This window comes from Leucopleurus acutus (assembly GCF_964270905.1).
Source record: "Leucopleurus acutus genome assembly, chromosome: 8".
NCBI classification, from domain to species: Eukaryota; Metazoa; Chordata; class Mammalia; order Artiodactyla; family Delphinidae; genus Leucopleurus; species Leucopleurus acutus.
This window is the reverse complement of record NC_139151.1, coordinates 60,106,791-60,125,932: the sequence shown is the minus strand read 5'-3', so window position 1 is coordinate 60,125,932 and position 19,142 is coordinate 60,106,791. Positions and strand designations below refer to the sequence as shown.

General features: G+C 47.7%; 2 protein-coding genes across 10 annotated transcripts in view; both read left to right on the top strand.

Annotated features, from left to right (window-relative positions):
• The window catches only part of NUP98 (nucleoporin 98 and 96 precursor), a 100,459-nt gene extending 95,832 nt beyond the window's left edge, over positions 1–4,627 (top strand). For all 9 annotated transcript variants that reach the window (XM_082844550.1, XM_082844548.1, XM_082844551.1 and 6 more), the window contains 4 exons: positions 713–954; positions 1,418–1,572; positions 2,648–2,759; positions 2,872–4,627. In XM_082844550.1, the coding sequence (XP_082700676.1) occupies positions 713–954; positions 1,418–1,572; positions 2,648–2,759; positions 2,872–3,089 (727 nt within the window). In that variant the 3' untranslated portion in view covers positions 3,090–4,627. The remainder of the gene's footprint in view (positions 1–712; positions 955–1,417; positions 1,573–2,647; positions 2,760–2,871) is intronic.
• Positions 4,628–13,925: 9,298 nt separating this feature from the next.
• On the top strand, positions 13,926–18,933 carry CHRNA10 (cholinergic receptor nicotinic alpha 10 subunit; the record flags this gene model as incomplete). The annotated part of the gene is made up of 5 exons (XM_082844752.1): positions 13,926–14,007; positions 15,750–15,895; positions 16,313–16,467; positions 17,257–17,789; positions 18,476–18,933. The coding sequence occupies 5 exons, from the start codon at positions 13,926–13,928 to the stop codon at positions 18,931–18,933; spliced, it is 1,374 nt and encodes a 457-aa protein (XP_082700878.1).
• Positions 18,934–19,142: the final 209 nt, after the last annotated feature.

Sequence of the window (19,142 nt, the reverse complement as noted above, 5' to 3'; positions counted from 1 at the left end):
TTAAGGGAAAAAACGACCTGGAAGAGACCTTATGTTTAAAAACTACTTTGTTTTCTTGCATTGACCACGTGAGACAGAGGGCAGGGAGGAGGTTAGAAATAAACTGCAGAGTGCTCGGTGGATCTAGAATTCCCCTATCCCAGTCCTTCATCTCCTGTTAGAGAAAGGAAACAAAGAAATGAGCCTACTGGGATGAACACACACACACACTACTATATATAAGATCGATAAACAACAAGGACCTACTGTAGAGCACAGGGAACTCTACTCAATATTCTGTGATAACCTGTATGAGAAAAAAATCTAAAAAAGAATGAATATATGTACATGTATAACTGAATCACTTTGCTGTACACCTGAAACTAACACAACATTGTAAATCAGCTGTACTCCAATAAAATTTTTAAAAAGGAAAGAAATGAGCCGAGTCAGGAGAAAACCTTTTCAGGGTAGTGGGCAACCTTCCCAAGAGTATTCGTTTTCAGACTTTTTTGACCATGAAAATATAATGTTTTTACAGAATGCTTCTATTCTGTTTCATTTTAAAAATTAATGCTGGTGTGATAGCTTTTTAAGTGAAGTTTGAGGTGATCCGCTAAGGGTCAGGACCTGCAGTTTAAGAGACTGCCTCACGGGCCACTGTGAGCTGTCTGAGGCAGCCTTCTCCATCAGTGAGAATGAGATTTATCCCAGCTGACCTTTCCTCCTATAGCATGCGTGAGAAGGCTGTTCGAGAGCTGCTTACGCGGCACTGCCAACTGTTGGAGACCCCTGAATCGTGGGCTAAGGAGATTTTCCTGACCGAGAAGCTCTGTGTGCCTGCTGAGTGGATTCATGAGGCCAAAGCAGTGCGAGCACACATGGAATCCGACAGGCACTTGGAGGCCCTCTATTTATTTAAAGCAGGGCACTGGAACCGCTGCCACAAACTCGTCATCCAGCACTTAGCTTCTGGTGAGTGCTTCAGACTAGGGCCTGTGTCTCCTGGAATTACCCCCAATTCTTCCAGTCTCTGAGCCCATGATGAGTCAGGCCAGAAATGATGATCAGAACAGGGTATGGCAGACTTGAATCAGATCACACTTTGTAAAAGCTCTCTGTGCAGAAGATGCTTGGTAAGGGTGAGGGGCGGGGTCAACAGCAATATTGTTACATTCCCATTTGCCAGGAATATTCTTGATATTCACTAATTATGTTAAACTCTTTGTTTATTTAGGGAGTTTTATTCAGCAACACCAGAAATATCTGTTTGGGAAACTGAAGCCAGAAATTCTTCACAGTTTTCTTAAGAGAATTTCAAAATATTCTACTGTAATTCTCAAGTCTGACCCAACATAATTTTCCCTTTCTTCCTGTCTTAGATCTTTCTGCCATGTCCTTCCTTTGTGCACTTTTGGTCAATATTTTGTTTCTTCAGATGCCATTATTAACGAGAACTATGACTACCTGAAGGGGTTCTTGGAAGACCTGGCACCCCCGGAGCGCAGCAGCCTAATCCAGGACTGGGAGACATCTGGGCTTGTTTACCTGGACTACATTCGGGTCATCGAAATGCTCCATCATATACAGCAGGTGCCTGAGTTCCTTAAACCACGGCCTAGTTTCCCCTTTCCCTGGCCCACAGAGCCATAGTGACCTCCAAAGGCTTGAGCAACGACTTGAAAAACTCATTGGCAGAGATAGCACTGTCAGTGTAGGAGGGATATTTTTTTTTTTCTTTTTTTTTTTTTTTTTTTTGCGGTACGTGGGCCTCTCGCTGTTGTGGCCGCTCCCGTTGCGGAGCACAGGCTCCGGACGTGCAGGCTCAGCGGCCATGGCTCACGGGCCCAGCCGCTCCGCGGCATGTGGGATCCTCCCGGACCGGGGCACGAACCCGTGTCCCCTGCATCGGCAGGCGGACTCTCAGCCACTGCGCCACCAGGGAAGCCCAGGAGGGATATTTTGATGAAGCTAATTTGATGTAGTTACTATGACAGCTCTATCAAAACTTTAAAACGTTTTTTGGTGCTTATTGCCAAGTAGTGTATACAATGGACATTCCTAAGCCTTGTCCATAGTCAGTCTCCTCCCCTTGTTCTCATCTTTTCCCCTAGTTTTAAATGAGAAGCTTAGGGTTGAGAGATAAAGTAAGGTCAGAGATTTGGTGAGGATGTTTCACATAACATTTGGCATGAAAGTAATTGATTTCTGTTGTTAACAAAGCCACAATTCCTGTTAATATCTGCATAATTAAATGCTGATTCTTAGTTGGAGTCAGGAGACTTAAATTAAGTGCTGGCTTGGGCTCCACCTCTCACTGTGTGCTCTTAAGAAATCAATACCATGTTTGTGAACCCAGATTTATGTAGATTTTTGGTGCAGTGTTAAAGCCTGATAGTTACATGGTTCACGAATGGTGATTTCAAGACTTGCCCAATCCTAGGCCCTGTACACTATATTGTTTTCCTGTTGTGTATAATTGCTAAGGTCTCGTCTTATCCTCAGCGACTAGGCTGGATGGTGGTGACATGGCACTGCCGGCCAGCTTCTTGGGTTTTCCCCTCCCTCACCTCACTCTTGTTTCAGAGTGTTGCATAGTCAGTCTGTGGGTAGGATTGGAGTGATGGGAGCTCCTCTTGGCCTAATTGGTTCCTCTGCTTCTTTGTAGGTGGATTGCTCAGGTTATGAGCTAGAGCAGTTACATACCAAAGTGACCTCACTGTGCAACCGGATAGAGCAGATCCAGTGTTACAATGCCAAGGATCGCCTGGCTCAGTCAGGTCAGCCTCTCGCCTCCTCCCCCTTCCTGCCTGCTCATTGCCTGTCTTTATGATTATTATAACCACACGTCACCCCCAGTCCTTTGGTGCTTACTCTGCTCTCTTTCTCCAGACATGGCCAAACGTGTAGCCAACCTGCTGCGGGTGGTACTGAGCCTTCAGCATGCCCCTGATGCAACCTCCGACTCAACGCCAGACCCTCAGCGAGTCCCTTTGCGCCTGTTGGCTCCCCACATTGGCCGGCTCCCCATGCCTGAGGACTATGCCTTGGAGGAACTGCGCAGTCTCACACAGTCCTACCTGCGGGAACTGACTGTGGGGAGCCAGTGAGCCCCAGGCTCCGCGCACCACACTCACATGCCGATTCACACTCACTACGCAGAGGTCCCCTACGTTGAGTTGATTGGCACCATTTGCCATTCTCTGGGTTGGCCATGGAATCCACCCTCCCTTCCTGCTGCCCAAGCAGCAACCTCCAGTTGTTCACGGCTTTCTTAATACTAAACACAGCATAAGGGCTTTTGGAACCCCCAAAAAAGGATCCAAGTCTCTTTTTTACCATCCTGAAGACTATTCTTTTTTTTTTTTTCCCCTTTCTTTTTGTAAACGGTCAGTAAAGCGTCGGTAAAGCACCTTTGGCAGAATTCCCGCACCCCCTAAGAACCAGGGAATGCTTTTCCTCCGTCAGCCATTCTGGATCTTGTGACTCGATGCCAAACTGCTACCCTACTCCTACTCCTGCCCTTTTATACTAGGACTCTTTAGAAGGAGTGGGACAGGTGATGGGACAAATGTGTTGACCTAGGACTGTCCTCTCTTAACAAGTGAACTATCCACAGAAGGAAGGAGAATCTGTCTCTGAAGTAGGTTGTTGATTAACACTGACTTTTGGCATCAGAAGAGAGTTGGACTGAATTAGGAGGCAGAACAGGGTCTTTCTGACCCATTTAGGGTAGAAGTGAGTGCCTGCCATCGAGGGGTGGGGCTTCAAGGCTTGATTGTTCTTCCTGCCTTGAATGTTCTGTGAACACCAAACCTTCCCCGTGCAGGAGCTCTTGGTACCAGATCACACATCTCTGGGAAACTCCCAGAATTCAGTTTGGTGCCTGGTTTTCAGTCATCTTGCTAGGCCTCCTGTCTGGATTTGCCTGAAGAGTTTGGATGAAACATGGCAGGTTGGGTAGCCCTCCCTGTCCCTCCCACTCTAGCCCAGAGCATTTCCCACCCTCCATTTACAGTCCCAGATGGTGAAACCATCACTGAGGCAGGCAAGGATCTGGGCTTCAGGGGGAGGCAGGGGGCTTTTGCTACACTGCTGCCCACAGCTGTGGGGAGCCCCAGGTAACGGTCTGAGACTGCGGTGTGAGGGCTGTCACAGACAACATGGCATGCCTCCCTGGGTCTTCATGCATGAAGATTACAGAAAGGATTTTATTAAAAAGTATATATATATATATATATATATATATATATATATATATATATATATATATATATATATATATATATATATATATGAGACCTAGATTATTTTCCTCTTTTTCTGAAGCTACTTTCTTAAAAAAAATAAATGAAATGTTTATAGCATTCCTGGTATTGGCTTTCCTTTTGTGGTTTCGAGCCTTCTTGTCCCAAGGAGCTTTATGGTGGCCTTGTTTGATTTGCACTCTAAAGAGAGACTGGCCGTGGGTTAATGAGAGAATAGTTGCAGACTAGATCAAGGCTAGGTTTATAAGGGTCAATTTTGGGGTGAGGGGGTTGAGATTATTGATGGATCCTGACTGCTATACATTTATTTTTATGCGCTTGGATTCCTAGTGGGGAATGGGGCAGGGTTTCAAATTGCCCAGTGGTATATACTTAGTATTCAAAGCCTCTCTGCTCTGGGGTTTTTGTTTTTAAACCTTGGCACTTCATCTTTCAGCTTCCATTGTGTAAAAGAGATAATGATCCCTGACGTTGCTGCTTCACAGAGCTGTGCTTGAGAGGGATCAAATGAGGCTGATGAGTAGGTTGGTTGGTTGGTTGTGTTAAATTGAAGATATGAGCAATTTCCAATGAGGATTAGGCCAAAGATTTCTGGGACATCGATGAGATGAGCAAGCAGTGGCTGGGGCTTCCCTTTAATTTGGGCCCCTGAGGATAAGGGTTACTCAGCTGGGAATCTCCCACCATTACTGACTGACTGTGAACCTGAGCGAGTCACGGAGCATTTGCTGGACTTAGAGCAAAGAATTTGTTCTGCGTTCCTCACCAGAGGTGTTTTGTGAAAAGTGAGTGCTTTAGAAGTGGTTTACCTTTAGAAATGTTAAGCACTGTGAATATGGGCAGTATTTCCTCTTAGGTATTTCCTTTAAAAAAAAAAAAAAAAAACAACCTGTAAGTCAAATATTTATCACAGCAGCTATTTGCGTCACAGAGAATAGACTTACAGTTAAAGTGAACAATAAAGATGATAAGCGGTCTCTTCTATATTTCAAAATCCCATTGAAACATATTTTTAAAAATTTAAGTTTCTCAAAAATATAAAAATAAGAACCAGTTATCTCAAAACTCAACAGATCTGTGGAATCCACAACCTCATACAATGTTCAAAGTATTTCCTCAGCAGAATGCTGGAATAATGCCAAAATCAAAGTTAATAGAGGTCTGGAGATTAAATGTTGGATTAGCAGAGCCAAGACCTGCAGGCTAGCTGCTCTTTTTTAGCTGTTTGACTCGTTTTGTTACTTTGTATTCCCAGGGAATTATTTCAGATTTTTTAAATTTGTTGTCTTTCAGAGAACCAGCTCTCAGACGTAACAGTTTTATTGGGGTTCTGTATTGTAATATATTCATTTCTGCTTTAAACATTCATTTCTTATGCTTTCCTAAGGGTTTTTAAAAATCTTTTATTGTAGAAATTTTCACCCATGCAAAAATAAAATGATGTCTCAGTTTTTCAATCTTATTTAATATCTTTACCCCCATTCTTATTCCTACCCACCCACCCACCATGGTATTTCTTTCTTTTTTTTTTTTTTTTTTTTTAATTTATTTTTGACTGCATTGGGTCTTCGTTGCTGTGCGTGGGCTTTCTCTAGTTGCAGCGAGCGGGGGCTGCTCTTCATTGTGGTGTGTGGGCTTCTCATTGCGGTGGCTTTTCTTGCTGCAGAGCGCGGGCTCTAGGCACGTGGGCTTCAGTAGTTGTGGCTTGCGGGCTCTAGAGCGCAGGCTCAGTAGTTGTGGCAACCGGGCTTAGTTGCTCTGCAGCATGTGGGATCTTCCCGGACCAGGGCTTGAACCCGTGTCCCCTGCATTGGCAGGCGGATTCTTAACCACTGTGCCACCAGGGAAGTCCCTCACCATGGTATTTCTAAGGGAGATCATCATTTCATCAATACCTAAGCATTTCTAAGATAAATTTTTATAAATATAATCACAATACCATTGTCGTACCTAACAAAATTAACAATAATTCCAAAATATTAACTAATACTCTCTGCATTTTCGAATTCCCCAGTTGTCTCAAAAGTAAAATCTTACTACGGTTGATTTGTTTAAATTAAATCAGGATCTAAACACTTGCATTTGGCTGATAAGTCTCTTAAATCTCTTTTAATCTATTAACAGTTCTCCTCTCTCCTTTTTTAAATGCCCTTTATTTGATGAAGTACCTGGGACATTCATCCTTTAGCATAGAGGGCCAGGGGCTTCTAGATTTGGCTGATTGTGCCTCTACCTCCCTTACTTGCTGTATACCACTGGTTAGATCTAGACACTTGATTAGATTCAGGGTCCTTCTCATAGGTGGTGCTGTGTTTCATCACTACAGAAGACACTGTCTCGCTGTTCTACTTCTAGTGATGTTAAGATTGTTGATTCAGGTGTTGTCAGCCTGATTCACCCTTTCTAAAGCTTCCATCAACCTTCCACCTAATAATCATGACCAAGATTCACTGTTTCTTCATCACACATTCCTTATCTTTTTATATGTGATGATTCAGTATTTTCAAAATAGAGACTAAAATCAGTTGTTGTTCAGGTACTTTTTTTTTCCAAAATGGCTTTTTAAAAATAACCCACCAACTTTTTTTTTAAATAAATTTATTTATTTTTGGCTACTTTGCTTCTTTGTTGCTGTGCGCGGCTTTCTTTAGTTGCGGCGAGCGGGGGCCCCTCCTCGTTGCCATGCGCGGGCTTCTCACTGCAGTGGCCTCTCTCGTTGCGGAGCACTGGCTCTAGGCGCGTGGGCTCAGTAGTTGTGGCTCGCGGGCTCTAGAGCACAGGCTCAGTAGTTGTGGCGCACGGGCCTAGTTACCCTGCAGCATGTAGGATCTTCCCAGACCAGAGCTCAAACCTGTGTCCCCTGCATTGGCAGGCGGATTCTTAACCACTGCACCACCAGGGAAGCCCCCCACCAACTTTTAGAATTATTTTTTTCAAATTAACATTTTTACCCTAAAACACACTAAATATGTTATAAGAAATATTTCACCATTTTTTCAGGTAAACATACCAATTTTTCTGTAACTCTCCAGTCTATTCTATGTATGTGATATTTCCATGTGTTTTGAAGCACTCTTGAATTTAGCCTTTATTTTGGCCTAAAGGTATTCTGCAAAATGTTGCTTTTAAATGTAATTTGAGGGTAAGACAACCTTGTGCCCCCAGAAGATTGAATAACTGCTGAAGAAAATGGTACAGAAAGAAAAATGCATCTTTTACCCCGACACCCATCCCTACAACATCTGCCACTCTTTTTTTTTTAAATAAATTTATTTTTGGCTGTGTTGGGTCTTTGTTGCTGCGCGTGGGCTTTCTGTAGTTACGGTGGGGGGGGTACTCTTGGTTGCGGTGTACTCTTGGTTGCGGTGTGTGGGCTTCTTATTGCAGTGGCTTCTCTTGTGGAGCACGGGCTCTAGGCGCACGGGCTTCAGTAGTGGTGGCACACGGGCTTAGTTTCTCTGCGGCATGTGGGATCTTCCTGGACCAGGGCTCGAACCCGTGTCCCCTACATTGGCAGGTGGATTCCCAACCACGGCACCACCAGAGAAGCCCTGCCACTCACTCTTAAGTCTTGTCTTCCTCCTTTGTTTTTGTTTTGTTTTTTTGGTTTTGGTTTGGTTTTTTGGCCGCGCCGCATGGCATGCGGCTTCCCACATGGCGGGATCTTTAGTTGCGGCATGTGAAATCTTAGTTGCAGCACGTGGCATCTAGTTCACTGACCAGGGATCAAACCTGGGCCCCCTGCATTGGGAGCACAGAGACTTAGCCACTGGACCACCAGGGAAAAGTCCCTACCTACTCATTCTTGATAGTCCTCTTGTTTTCACTTTTCAGTCCTCATTTATTTCTTAAATCATATTACATACACTTATATGTTGTTTTTAAAAGAGGCAGTATAATTGTAGTATAGTGTAGTGTAGGGATGGACTGTTTACCCCAATTATGTTCAAATCCTGGGTCCACTGGAATATCCTATGGAATCTTGGCTAAGTTATTTCCTGTGCCTCAGTTACCTCATTTGTAAAATGGAATCAATAATAGTATTTACTTCATAGGGTGTTGTGAGAATTATGGATTAATATATGTTAAAGTGCTTAGAGCACTACCCAAAGTATATTAGCTACTCAAATTATCATTAATATGTCCAATATGTGATCTCTTGCTTGTTTCTATGAGTGTTTTTGTTTCAGCTAACTCATTCATGGTGGATTATGATTTTTTTAATATTTATTAATTTATTTGGCTGCGCAGGGTCTTAGCTGAGGCACGAGGGATCCTTAGTTGCAGCATGTGGGATCCAGTTCCCCGACAAGGGATCAAACCCGGGCCCCCCGCACTGGGATCTCAGAGTCCTAACCACTGGACCATCAGGGAAGTCCCAATATTTTTCTTTTTTTTTTTTGCGGTACACGGGCCTCTCACTGTTCTGGCCTCTCCCGTTGTGGAGCACAGGCTCCGGATGCTCAGGCTCAGCAGCCATGGCTCACGGGCCCAGCCGCTCTGCGGCATGTGGGATCTTCCCGGACCAGGGCACGAACCCGTTTTCCCTGCATCGGCAGGCGGACTCTCAACCACTGTGCCACCAGGGAAGCCCCCCCCAATATTTTTGATAACAGCTTTACTGAGATAGAATTCACATACCATACAATTACCCATTTAATGCGTACAATTAGTTTAGCTATATTCACAGAGTTGTGCAGCCATCACCACACAATCAATTTTAGAACATTTTCATCCTCCTAAAAAGAAACGCCATAGCTTTCAGCCATCATTCCCCAACTTTCCCAGACGTACACAACCACTAATCTACTTCCTATCTCTATAGATTTGCCTGTCCTGGACATTTCATATAAATGGAATCACACAATATGTGACCTTTTGTAACTGGATTCTTTCCCTTAGCATAATACTTTCAAGGTTCATCCATGTTGTAGCATACATCGGTACTTCATGCCATCTTATGGCCATATGATACTTGATTGTATGGACATACCACCTTCTATTTATATATTTCATCAGAATCTAACACCACATAGAAAAACTAAGTCAAATTAGATCAAAGACTTAGATGTAAGACCTAAAATTATAAAACTCTTAGGGACTCCCCTGGTGGTCCAGTGGTTAAGACTCCACACTCCCAATGCAGGGAGCCTGGTTTCAATCCCTGGTCAGGGAACTAGATTCCACATGCTGCAACTACAGGAGGCCACAAATCGCAAGTAAAAGATCCTGCATGCAGCAGCGAAGATCCCACATGCCACAACTAAGACCTGGCACAGCCAAATAAATAAGTAAATATTTAAATAAATAAAATTATAAAACTCTTAGAAGAAAATAGAGGGTAAAATCTTAACAACATTGGATTTGGTAATGATTTCTTGGATATGACACCAAAGGCACAAGCAACAAAAGAAAAAAATAGACAAAATGAACTACATGAAGAATTTTTAATTTTGTTCATTCTAAAGACACTGAGTAAAAAGGCAACCTAGAGAATGGGAGAAACATTTGCAAATAATTTATCTGATAAGGGATTAATATCCAGAATATATAGAGGACTCCTAGAACTCAACAACATAAAGAGAAAAAAAAATCAATTTAAAAATGAACAAAGGACTTGAACGGACATTTCTCCAACGAGGATATACAAATGGCCAATAAGCACGTAAAAAGATGCTCAACATCGCTAATCATTAGGGAGATACAAATCAAAACTATGAACCAGATACCACCTCGTATGCATTAGGATGGCCATTATCAAAGAAAACAAAGTAAAAGATGTTGGTGAGGATGTGGAGAGATTGGAAGCCTTGTGCATTGTTGGTGGGAATGTATTCAATAAAAAGGTATGTCCGCTGTGGAAAACAGTATGGCAATTCTTCAAAAAATTAAAAACAATTACCATATGATCCAGCGATTCCACTTCTGGGTATATATCCAAAAGAACTGAAAGCAGAATCTTGAAAGGATATTTGTACATCCATGTTCATAGCAGCATTATTCACAATAACTGAAATGTGAAAGCAACCCAAGTGCCCATCAAGAGATGAATGGATAAGCAAAATGTGGTATATACATACAATAGAATGTTATTCAGCCTTAAAAAGGAAGGAAATTCTGACATATACTACAACATGGATGAAACTTTAGGACATTATATGAAGTGAAATAAGCCAGGCACAAAAAGACAAATACTGGGATTTCCCTGGTGGTCCAGTGGTTAGGAATCTGTGCTTCCACTGCACTGGGCACAGGTTCGATCCCTGGTCAGGGAACTAAGATCCTGTGGGCTGCACAGCGCAGCCAAAAAAAAGACAAATACTGACATGATTTCATAGAGACAGAAGGAAGAATGGTATTTGCCGGGGGCTGGGGCTTATGAATCTAAATGTGTGTTTCTGAAGATATCTTGACTGACTCACTAGGACCATAGTGCAAATACTGTTGATTGCTGTGCATTTGTCAATGTACTAGGCAGTTGCCTTGCATTATCAGGTACTTGCATTGTCTCATTTAATTCTTACCACAACTGTTTAGGTGAGGACTGTTAATCCCACTAACCTGTTTGATAAAACTGAAACACAGAGTTTCAGTATCTTACCCAGGTCAGACAGCTCATAGGACAGAGATGAAAGTAACTCTAAAGGCTTTGTCTTCAGGGAGATCAGCTTGTGCTTTGTGATCACCTAGAGGGGTGGGATAGGGAGGGTGGGATAGGGAGGGTGGGAGGGAGATGCAAGGGGGGGGAGATATGGGGATATATGTATATGTATGGCTGATTCACTTTGTTTTACAGCAGAAACTAACACACCATTGTAAAGCAATTATACTCCAATAAAGATGTTTAAAAAGAAAAAAAAGGCTGTTTTCCCAGAAATACAGATCAATGGAACAGGATAGAAAGCCCAGAGAAAAGCCCACGCATATATGGTCACCTTATTTTTGATAAAGAAGGCAAGAATATACAATGGAGAAAAGACAGCCTCTTCAATAAGTGGTGCTGGAAAAACTGGACAGCTACATGTAAAAGAATGAAATCAGAACACTCCCTAACACCATACACAAAAATAAACTTAAAATGGATTAAAGACCTAAATGTAAGGCCAGACACTATAAAACTCTTAGAGGAAAACATAGAACACTCTACGACATAAACCACAGCAAGATCCTTTTTGACCCACCTCTTAGAGAAATGGAAATAAAAACAAAAATAAACAAATGGGACCTAATGAAACTTAAAAGCTTTTGAACAGCAAAGGAAACCATAAATAAGACAAAAAGACAACCCTCAGAATGGGAGAAAATATTTGCAAATGAAGCAACTGACAAAGGATTAATCTCCAAAATTTACAAGCAGCTCATGTAGCTCAATATCAAAAAAACAACCCAATCCAAAAATGGGCAGAAGACCTAAACAGACATTTCTCCAAAGAAGAAATACAGATTGCCAACAAACACATGAAAGAATGCTCAACATCACTAATCATTAGAGAAATGCAAATCAAAACTAAAATGAGGGGCTTCCCTGGTGGCGCAGTGGTTGAGAGTCCGCCTGCCGATGCAGGGGACATGGGTTCGTACCCCAGTCCGGGAAGATCCCACATGCCCCGGAGCGGCTGGGCCCGTGAGCCATGGCCGCTGAACCTGCGCATCCGGAGCCTGTGCTCCGCGACGGGAGAGGCCACAACAGTGAGAGGCCCGCATACCACACAAAAAAAAACTACAATGAGGTATCCCCTCACACCAGTCAGAATGGCCATCATCAAAAAATCTAAAAACAATAAATGCTGGAGAGGGTGTGGAGAAAAGGGAACTCTCTTGCACTGTTGGTGGGAATGTAAATTGATACAGCCACTATGGAGAACAGTATGGAGGTTCCTTAAAAAACTAAAATAGAACTACCATACGACCCAGCAATCCCACTACTGGGCATATACCCTGAGAAAACCATAATTCAAAAATAGTCATGTACCACAATGTTCATTGCAGCTCTACTTACAATAGCCAGGTCATGGAAGCAACCTAAGTGTCCATCATCGGATGAATGGATAAAGAAGATGTAGCACATATATACAATGGACTATTGCTCAGCCATGAAAAGAAACGAAATTGAGTTATTTGTAGTGAGGTGGATGGACCTAGAGTCTGTCATACAGAGTGAAGTAAGTCAGAAAGAGAAAAACAAATACCGTATGCTAACACATATATATGGAATCTAAAAAAAAAAAAAAAAAATGGTTCTGAAGAACCTAGGGGCAGGACAGGAATAAAGACACAGACGTGGAGAATGGACATGAGGACACGGGGAGGGGGAAGGGTAAGCTGGGATGAAGTGAGAGAGTAGCATGGACATATATACACTACCAAACGTAAAATAGATAGCTAGTGGGAAGCAGCCACATAGCACAGGGAGATCAGCTCCGTGCTTTGTGACCACCTAGAGGGGTGGGATAGGGAGGGTGGGAGGGAGACGCAAGAGGGAGGAGATATGGGGATATATGTATATGTATAGCTGATTCACTTTGTTATACAGCAGAAACTAATACACCATTGTAAAGCAATTATACTCCAATAAAGATGTTAAAAAATAAATAAATATAAATAAATAAAGGCTGTGTTTTCCCTGTGGCCCAATACCGCCCGTGATGTCTAAGCATAGGGAGAATACTGAGGCTCAGACTGGGATGGCTGTGGGATGGCAAGGATGCGGGCTGCATCTCCTGCTTTGTGGGGCCACCTGGAGCAGCCTATGGCTTGGCACCCCTCTCACCAGGAGGGGAGAGCTTGCTTGGCACAAAGCACCCGGCCTAGACAGATGTGTTCAGTCCCTAACTGAGGGCACAGCTGACAGATGAAAGGGAGCCTGAAGAATTCAGTAATGATGACAGAGCTGGGAGGACAGTTACCATCCACTGGCCCTGTCCCCTCACACCTTTAAGCCCCAGTCTCTTGCAGATCCTGACCTGGCATCTCTGTACCCTCCAATCCCCCAAGTTGGGCCTGAGCGTGGGTGCTACCTTACAGAATTTGAATAATTCAGGTCCCAGTGACCTGAGGTGTCAGTTTCAGTTGCTCTGTTCCCATGGACACAGGTGTCCCAACTCTGTAATTAAGCTAATGAAAGGGAAAGGGGGCACGGCTTGCTGTCTTGTGCCTCAGAAGGCTCAGGGCTGATGGAGTCCCTGTCCCTGTCTTGCTGAGAATGCGCCAGGCTCCTCCAGAGTCAGGTGTGGGGAAGGGCTTGAGGAAGTCAAGGGGGCTGAAATAGAGGCAGGAGAAAGGAAGAGAGAGAGGAAGACCAGAGTCAGGGAGGCAGAGACCAAGAAAGAGTTACAGAGGGACGGCTAGAAGGAAATCGAGACAGAGAGGCTGAGTGAGAGGTAAAGGGGGTGGAGGGCGAAGAACAGGGCAGAGGCAGAGGCCAGAAGAGAAGGAGAAACAGTAGATGCCAAGGCCCAAGGACTAAAATCCCAGGGCAGGTACAAATAGCAGGGTCGAGGAACTGGAAGGGCTGCAGGACTCCCTGCAGGGTAGTTGGACTCAACAGAGATCCCAGTCTTCCTTCTGACCTGCAGGGACTGTCCACACCATCCTTGCCAGCAGGGCCTGATGCTGCCGTAGGTCAGGCCAGGAGGCTCCTGTCCAGAGATCTGCCCTTCCTCTGGCTGCGGCAAGGCCATGGGGCCCGGCAGCCACCGCCTCAGCCTCAGCATCTCTGTCTCCAGTCTGGGCCTTCTGCTTCTGCTCCCACTCCTGCCAGGTATGCTCAGTAAACCAGCCCTGGCCTCTCTGGGCGTTGCTGCTGTTCCCATGCTCCCCAAACCTCTCTCCACGTGCTCTCTCTTCATTTCTGTGCTGGGAGCAAGCACTATCTGGGGAGTGTGGAGGAGGGGGAGCTGAAGAGGGCAAGAGGGGGCTTGCCTGACTGGGGCGGGAGCAGTTGATGGGGCAGCTCCCAGGGATAGGGCTGGGAAAGCCAGGGGGACCAGAGCGCGAAGGGTGAGTTTGGGCTTTATCTAGCAGGCCTGGGGAGCCATTGAACAGGTTTAAGCAGCTACTGGTCTAGTCAGATTCATTTGTTTAAAAGCTTGATCTCTCGGAAGTGTGGCAGGTGGTTAGAGAGGTGAGCCCGAGGTGGGAGAGCAGGGAGGAGGCGGCTGCTGCCGTGGTCCATATGCAGGGAGGGTGGGCCCGAGCTGAAGAGGTGATGAAGCATTCAAGAGCATTCAGCAGTATGACTGACAGGATGCGGGCACAGAGTGGTCTGCAGAGAGGAGGGGCAGAAGGGAGAGACAAATTACCAGATTTCCAGCTGAGGTCACCGGGGAGTGCTGTTTGCTGAGATGGGGAACACAGGACAAGGAACAGGTTTCAGAACATGGAGGGAGGAGAGTCTTCCCTGGTGGTCTAGCAGTTAAGACTCCACGCTCCCAATGCAGGGGGCCGGGGTTCGATCCCTGATCAGGGAACTAGATCCCACAGGCCACAACTAAGAGCCCACGTGCCGCAACTAAGAGCCTGCATGCCGCAACTAAAGAGTCCACACGCCACAAGTGAAATGATCCCGCACGCCACAACGAAGATCCCGTGTGCTGCAACTAAGACCCAGCACAGCCAAATAAATAATAAATTTTTAAAAAAAGAAAAAAAGAAAACAAGAACGTGGTGGGAGGAAAGAAGTTCATATTTTGGCCCTACACAGTTTAAAGTGCCTACAGGACATTTAGGACATTCAGGTCTGGAGCTCAGGAGAAAAATCTGGGCTGAAGAAAAAAGGAGACAAGGGCAAAGGACAAGATTCTGGGGAACAATACCTAAATCAAGGACTGAGAAAAAAAAAAAAGGACTGAGGACAATGGGATGTGTCACAAAACCCGGGGAAGAGTGTGTTTTCAGGAAGCAGGGGCCCATAGTGTCAGAAGCTTTGAAGACATCAACTGAAGTGCAGCTAGAGAAGCAGAGACAGGCTGGAGGGACTGGAAGAGGCAGGGCAACAGGGTTCTGGATGCCTGGTTGAGAACTGGGACTCTTGCCATCTGTTTGGGCCCCTCCAGCATTTGTTCTTTTGTTTGTTTTGTTTTGGCCACATCACACGCCATGCAGGATCTTAGTTCTCCAACCAGGAATCGAACCCGTGCCCGCTGCAGTGGAAGGGCAGAATCTTAACCACTGGACTGCCAGGGAATTCCCAGCCCCTCCAGCATTTGTGGTGGGGCAAGCAGAATCCAGGTCCTTGGGAAGGGAATGGTGGGGAAGAAACCCATCAGCCTTGCTTCAGAAGATAGTACCTACTCACACTATGGCCTTCACCTCATCTATCCTTGGAGGCAGGCCAGGGAGGAACTAGAGCCACAGGTAGAGAGACAGAGAACAGGGACAGTTAGACAGCAGTGAGACAGTGGAGCAGCTGACAGGGCCTCAGTCTTGTGGAGGGTACAGATTGTGAGCAGAGGCCCCTGGACTAGGGTCTCGGATGGACACCCTTTCTTACTGGTCCCCCAGAGTGCTTCGGAGCTGAGGGCAGGCTGGCACACAAGCTGTTCCGAGACCTCTTTGCCAACTACACAAGTGCCCTGAGACCTGTGGCAGACACAGACCAGGCTCTGAACGTGACCCTGGAAGTGACGTTGTCCCAGATCATCGACATGGTGCGTTGGTTGTTGTACAGTCGTGGAGTGTGCTGGTGACAGTGTCAAGGAATGGGGGAATGGGAGACTGGGATTAATCTCCAATCAATTCTTTCCTGTAAACATTAAGATTAGCAACAATAACAGCTACCAACTGTTGGATCCTAACTGTTGGGTGCCCACAGTGTGCCCAATACTTTGCACACTTGAATCCATGCCTAGCAGAGATTACCACCCATGTAACTTCTGAGGAAACTCAGGCCCAGAGAAGAGAAGGACCTGCCAAGGTCACATAGCAAGGCTGGGTGGGAACTGAACCATATGGGCAAGTCAGGTTTGCGGGTGCAGACCAGAGCTCTATAGGTGAGTGTGCACACACAGGGCAGGGTATGTGCAGACGTCTGTCCACATCTATGCCCACTCTCTGCCCCCAACTAGGATGAGCGGAACCAGGTGCTGACCCTGTACCTGTGGATCCGACAGGAGTGGACAGATGCCTACCTACGATGGGACCCTGACGCCTATGGTGGCCTGGATGCCATCCGCATCCCCAGCAGTCTCGTGTGGCGACCGGACATCATACTCTATAACAAGTACTTCCTACCTGGGCCCCTTCCCTCTCCTACCCCTCCCTAGAGTTGCCCTTGGCTCTGGTGATGCACTTGTCCCCCATCCTCCACATCGAACCCAGCTCCTATGGTGCCCTAGACGCTTTCCCCTAGGACCCTTCTATGCTGCCAGGAAGGTGTTGGCAATTGTGGCTGCATGGTGCAGTAGGGCTTCCTGACCCCCCCCCCCCCACACACACACAGAGGCTCATGGCAAGGGCCTGCTGGAGGGACCTCACAGCCCTTTGACAGCACCTCCACTTTAGGCTGTCTCAAGCCAACCCAGGCTGAGTGTCTCCTAGGAATCCTCCGTGTGGTCCAGGGCCAATTCTGTATCTCTCGCAGAGGGGGTTCTGGGACACAAGTGCCTCTTTATGGCACTCTCCACCCTTTTCTCAGGGCATCCCAGGGCCTGCCTAGGGATTTCCTTCAGGGCTTAGCCCTCTGTAGTCCTTTATGCCACCTAAGCCAGTTCTGTGCTTCCCAGACAACACATAGCTCCGCATATTTTCCTCAGGGCCCCTCTAGGAGCTTTGCAGATGACACTCAAGGAAAGCCACCGTGCGCCCCGCGCCAACTTTTGAGCTAGGTCTGTGTCTCGTTCTGGGCCCTTCAGGCGCCGGCCCCGCCAGGCCTCCAAAGGCACAGAGGGCCCTCTCTACCGCTCCCTTTGCCCTCTGTGCCGCCCCCATTGGGCCGGAAGCGCACCCCTTTCAAGGGGCAGCCCTTACCTCCCAGGCCACAGCGCCTCAGGCAGCCCACCCCTGCCCGCAGGGCGGATGCGCAGGCGCCAGCCTCAGCCAGCACCAACGTGGTCCTGCGGCACGACGGCGCCGTGCGCTGGGACGCGCCGGCCATCACGCGCAGCTCGTGCCGCGTGGACGTGTCGGCCTTCCCATTCGACGCGCAGCGCTGCGGCCTGACGTTCGGCTCGTGGACGCACGGCGGGCACCAGCTGGACGTACAGACGCGCGGCGCCGCCGCCAGCCTGGCCGACTTCGTGGAGAACGTGGAGTGGCGTGTACTGGGCATGCCGGCCCGGCGGCGCGTGCTCACTTACGGCTGCTGCTCCGAGCCCTACCCGGACGTGACCTTCACGCTGCTGCTGCGCCGCCGCGCCGCCGCCTACGTGTGCAACCTGCTGCTGCCCTGCGTGCTCATCTCGCTGCTGGCGCCTCTCGCCTTCCACCTGCCCGCCGACTCGGGCGAGAAGGTGTCGCTCGGCGTCACCGTGCTGCTGGCGCTCACGGTCTTCCAGCTGCTCCTGGCTGAGAGCATGCCGCCGGCCGAGAGCGTGCCGCTCATCGGTGAGCTCTGAGAGCCCGGGGTGGCGGGGGAGAGGGCCGGAAGAGGACGCCCTCAACCCGGGTTTGAAGTGCGCGGGTGTCCGCAGGTGCAGGAGTGGGAGCCGGACCGGCCTGGGTCAGCGGAGGGGCCCCGCCGACCGTCTTGGGGTCTGGCCTCGTTCTGAGATTGAGGGGGAAGAGGTCGGCCCCTTCCAGGGAGAAGGGGCAGAGGAAAGAGTTGGTCTTTCCTCAAGGACTTGATGGAGGAAGGTCGACATCCCCAGTGTTATAATCACAGGCAAACCATACTAAGTACTCACTGCGTGTCAGGCGGTCTCCTAAACACTTGACGTTTATTAACTCAAGGAAGCAGCACCACACACCTGTGAGGAAGGTTCTGTTATAACTTGCTTCAGATCATGCTGGTTCTATTTAAGAGCGTGACTTTCACGGGACTGTGGGTGAGTCCAGCCTCCAGCAGTGGGGGGAACAATTAGGGAGCAGGTCGCTTCTGAGAACCTGACGGGGGAATGCGGGAGAGGGAGCCCTTGGCCCTTACCTCCTTCCCGCTTCCATCCATTGGGCTTGGAGGGTCCTGCGAGCCTTACGGGGGAATGAGCTCATTCCTCCTTGTGCTCAGGCAGTTGGGGAGCTCAGGCCCCCTGAGTTCTTGTTTGGGGCCTCAGTTCCCTTTCCCTCTCTTGCAGGAAAGTACTACATGGCCACAATGACCATGGTTACCTTCTCCACAGCGCTCACCATCCTTATCATGAACTTGCATTACTGTGGTCCCAGTGCCCGCCCAGTGCCAGCCTGGGCTCGGACCCTCCTTCTGGGACGCCTGGCGCGGGGCCTGTGTGTGCGGGAACGAGGGGAGCCCTGTGGGCAGTCTAGACCTCCTGAGTCATCCCCCAGCCCCCAGCCTCCTGACAGAGAAGCTGGCCCACCAGCAGGCCCTTGCCATGAGCCTCGGTGTCTGTGCCATCAGGAAGCCCTGCTGCACCATGTAGCCACCATCACCAACACCTTCCACAGACACAGGGCTGCCCAGCGCTGCCATGAGGAGTGGAAGCGCCTGGCCCGTGTCATGGACCGTTTCTTCCTGGGCATCTTCTTCTCCATGGCTCTGGTGATGAGCCTTCTCGTGCTGGTGCAGGCCCTGTGAGTCCCAGGGGTCTGCTGCAGCCACAGCACCTCCAGACGGGGATGGAATGGCCAGGCCAGGTGGTGGTTGGCCCTCAGGCCACTCAGTCTCTCTCCACTGGCCCTCAGAGCCTGGGACATCCTCTCTTCAGCGCTACTTACCTCACACACCAGAGGAAGTACTCATTGTCTCTGTACCCTAACCTCCAAGGGAAATCCAGAGCTTTCCGC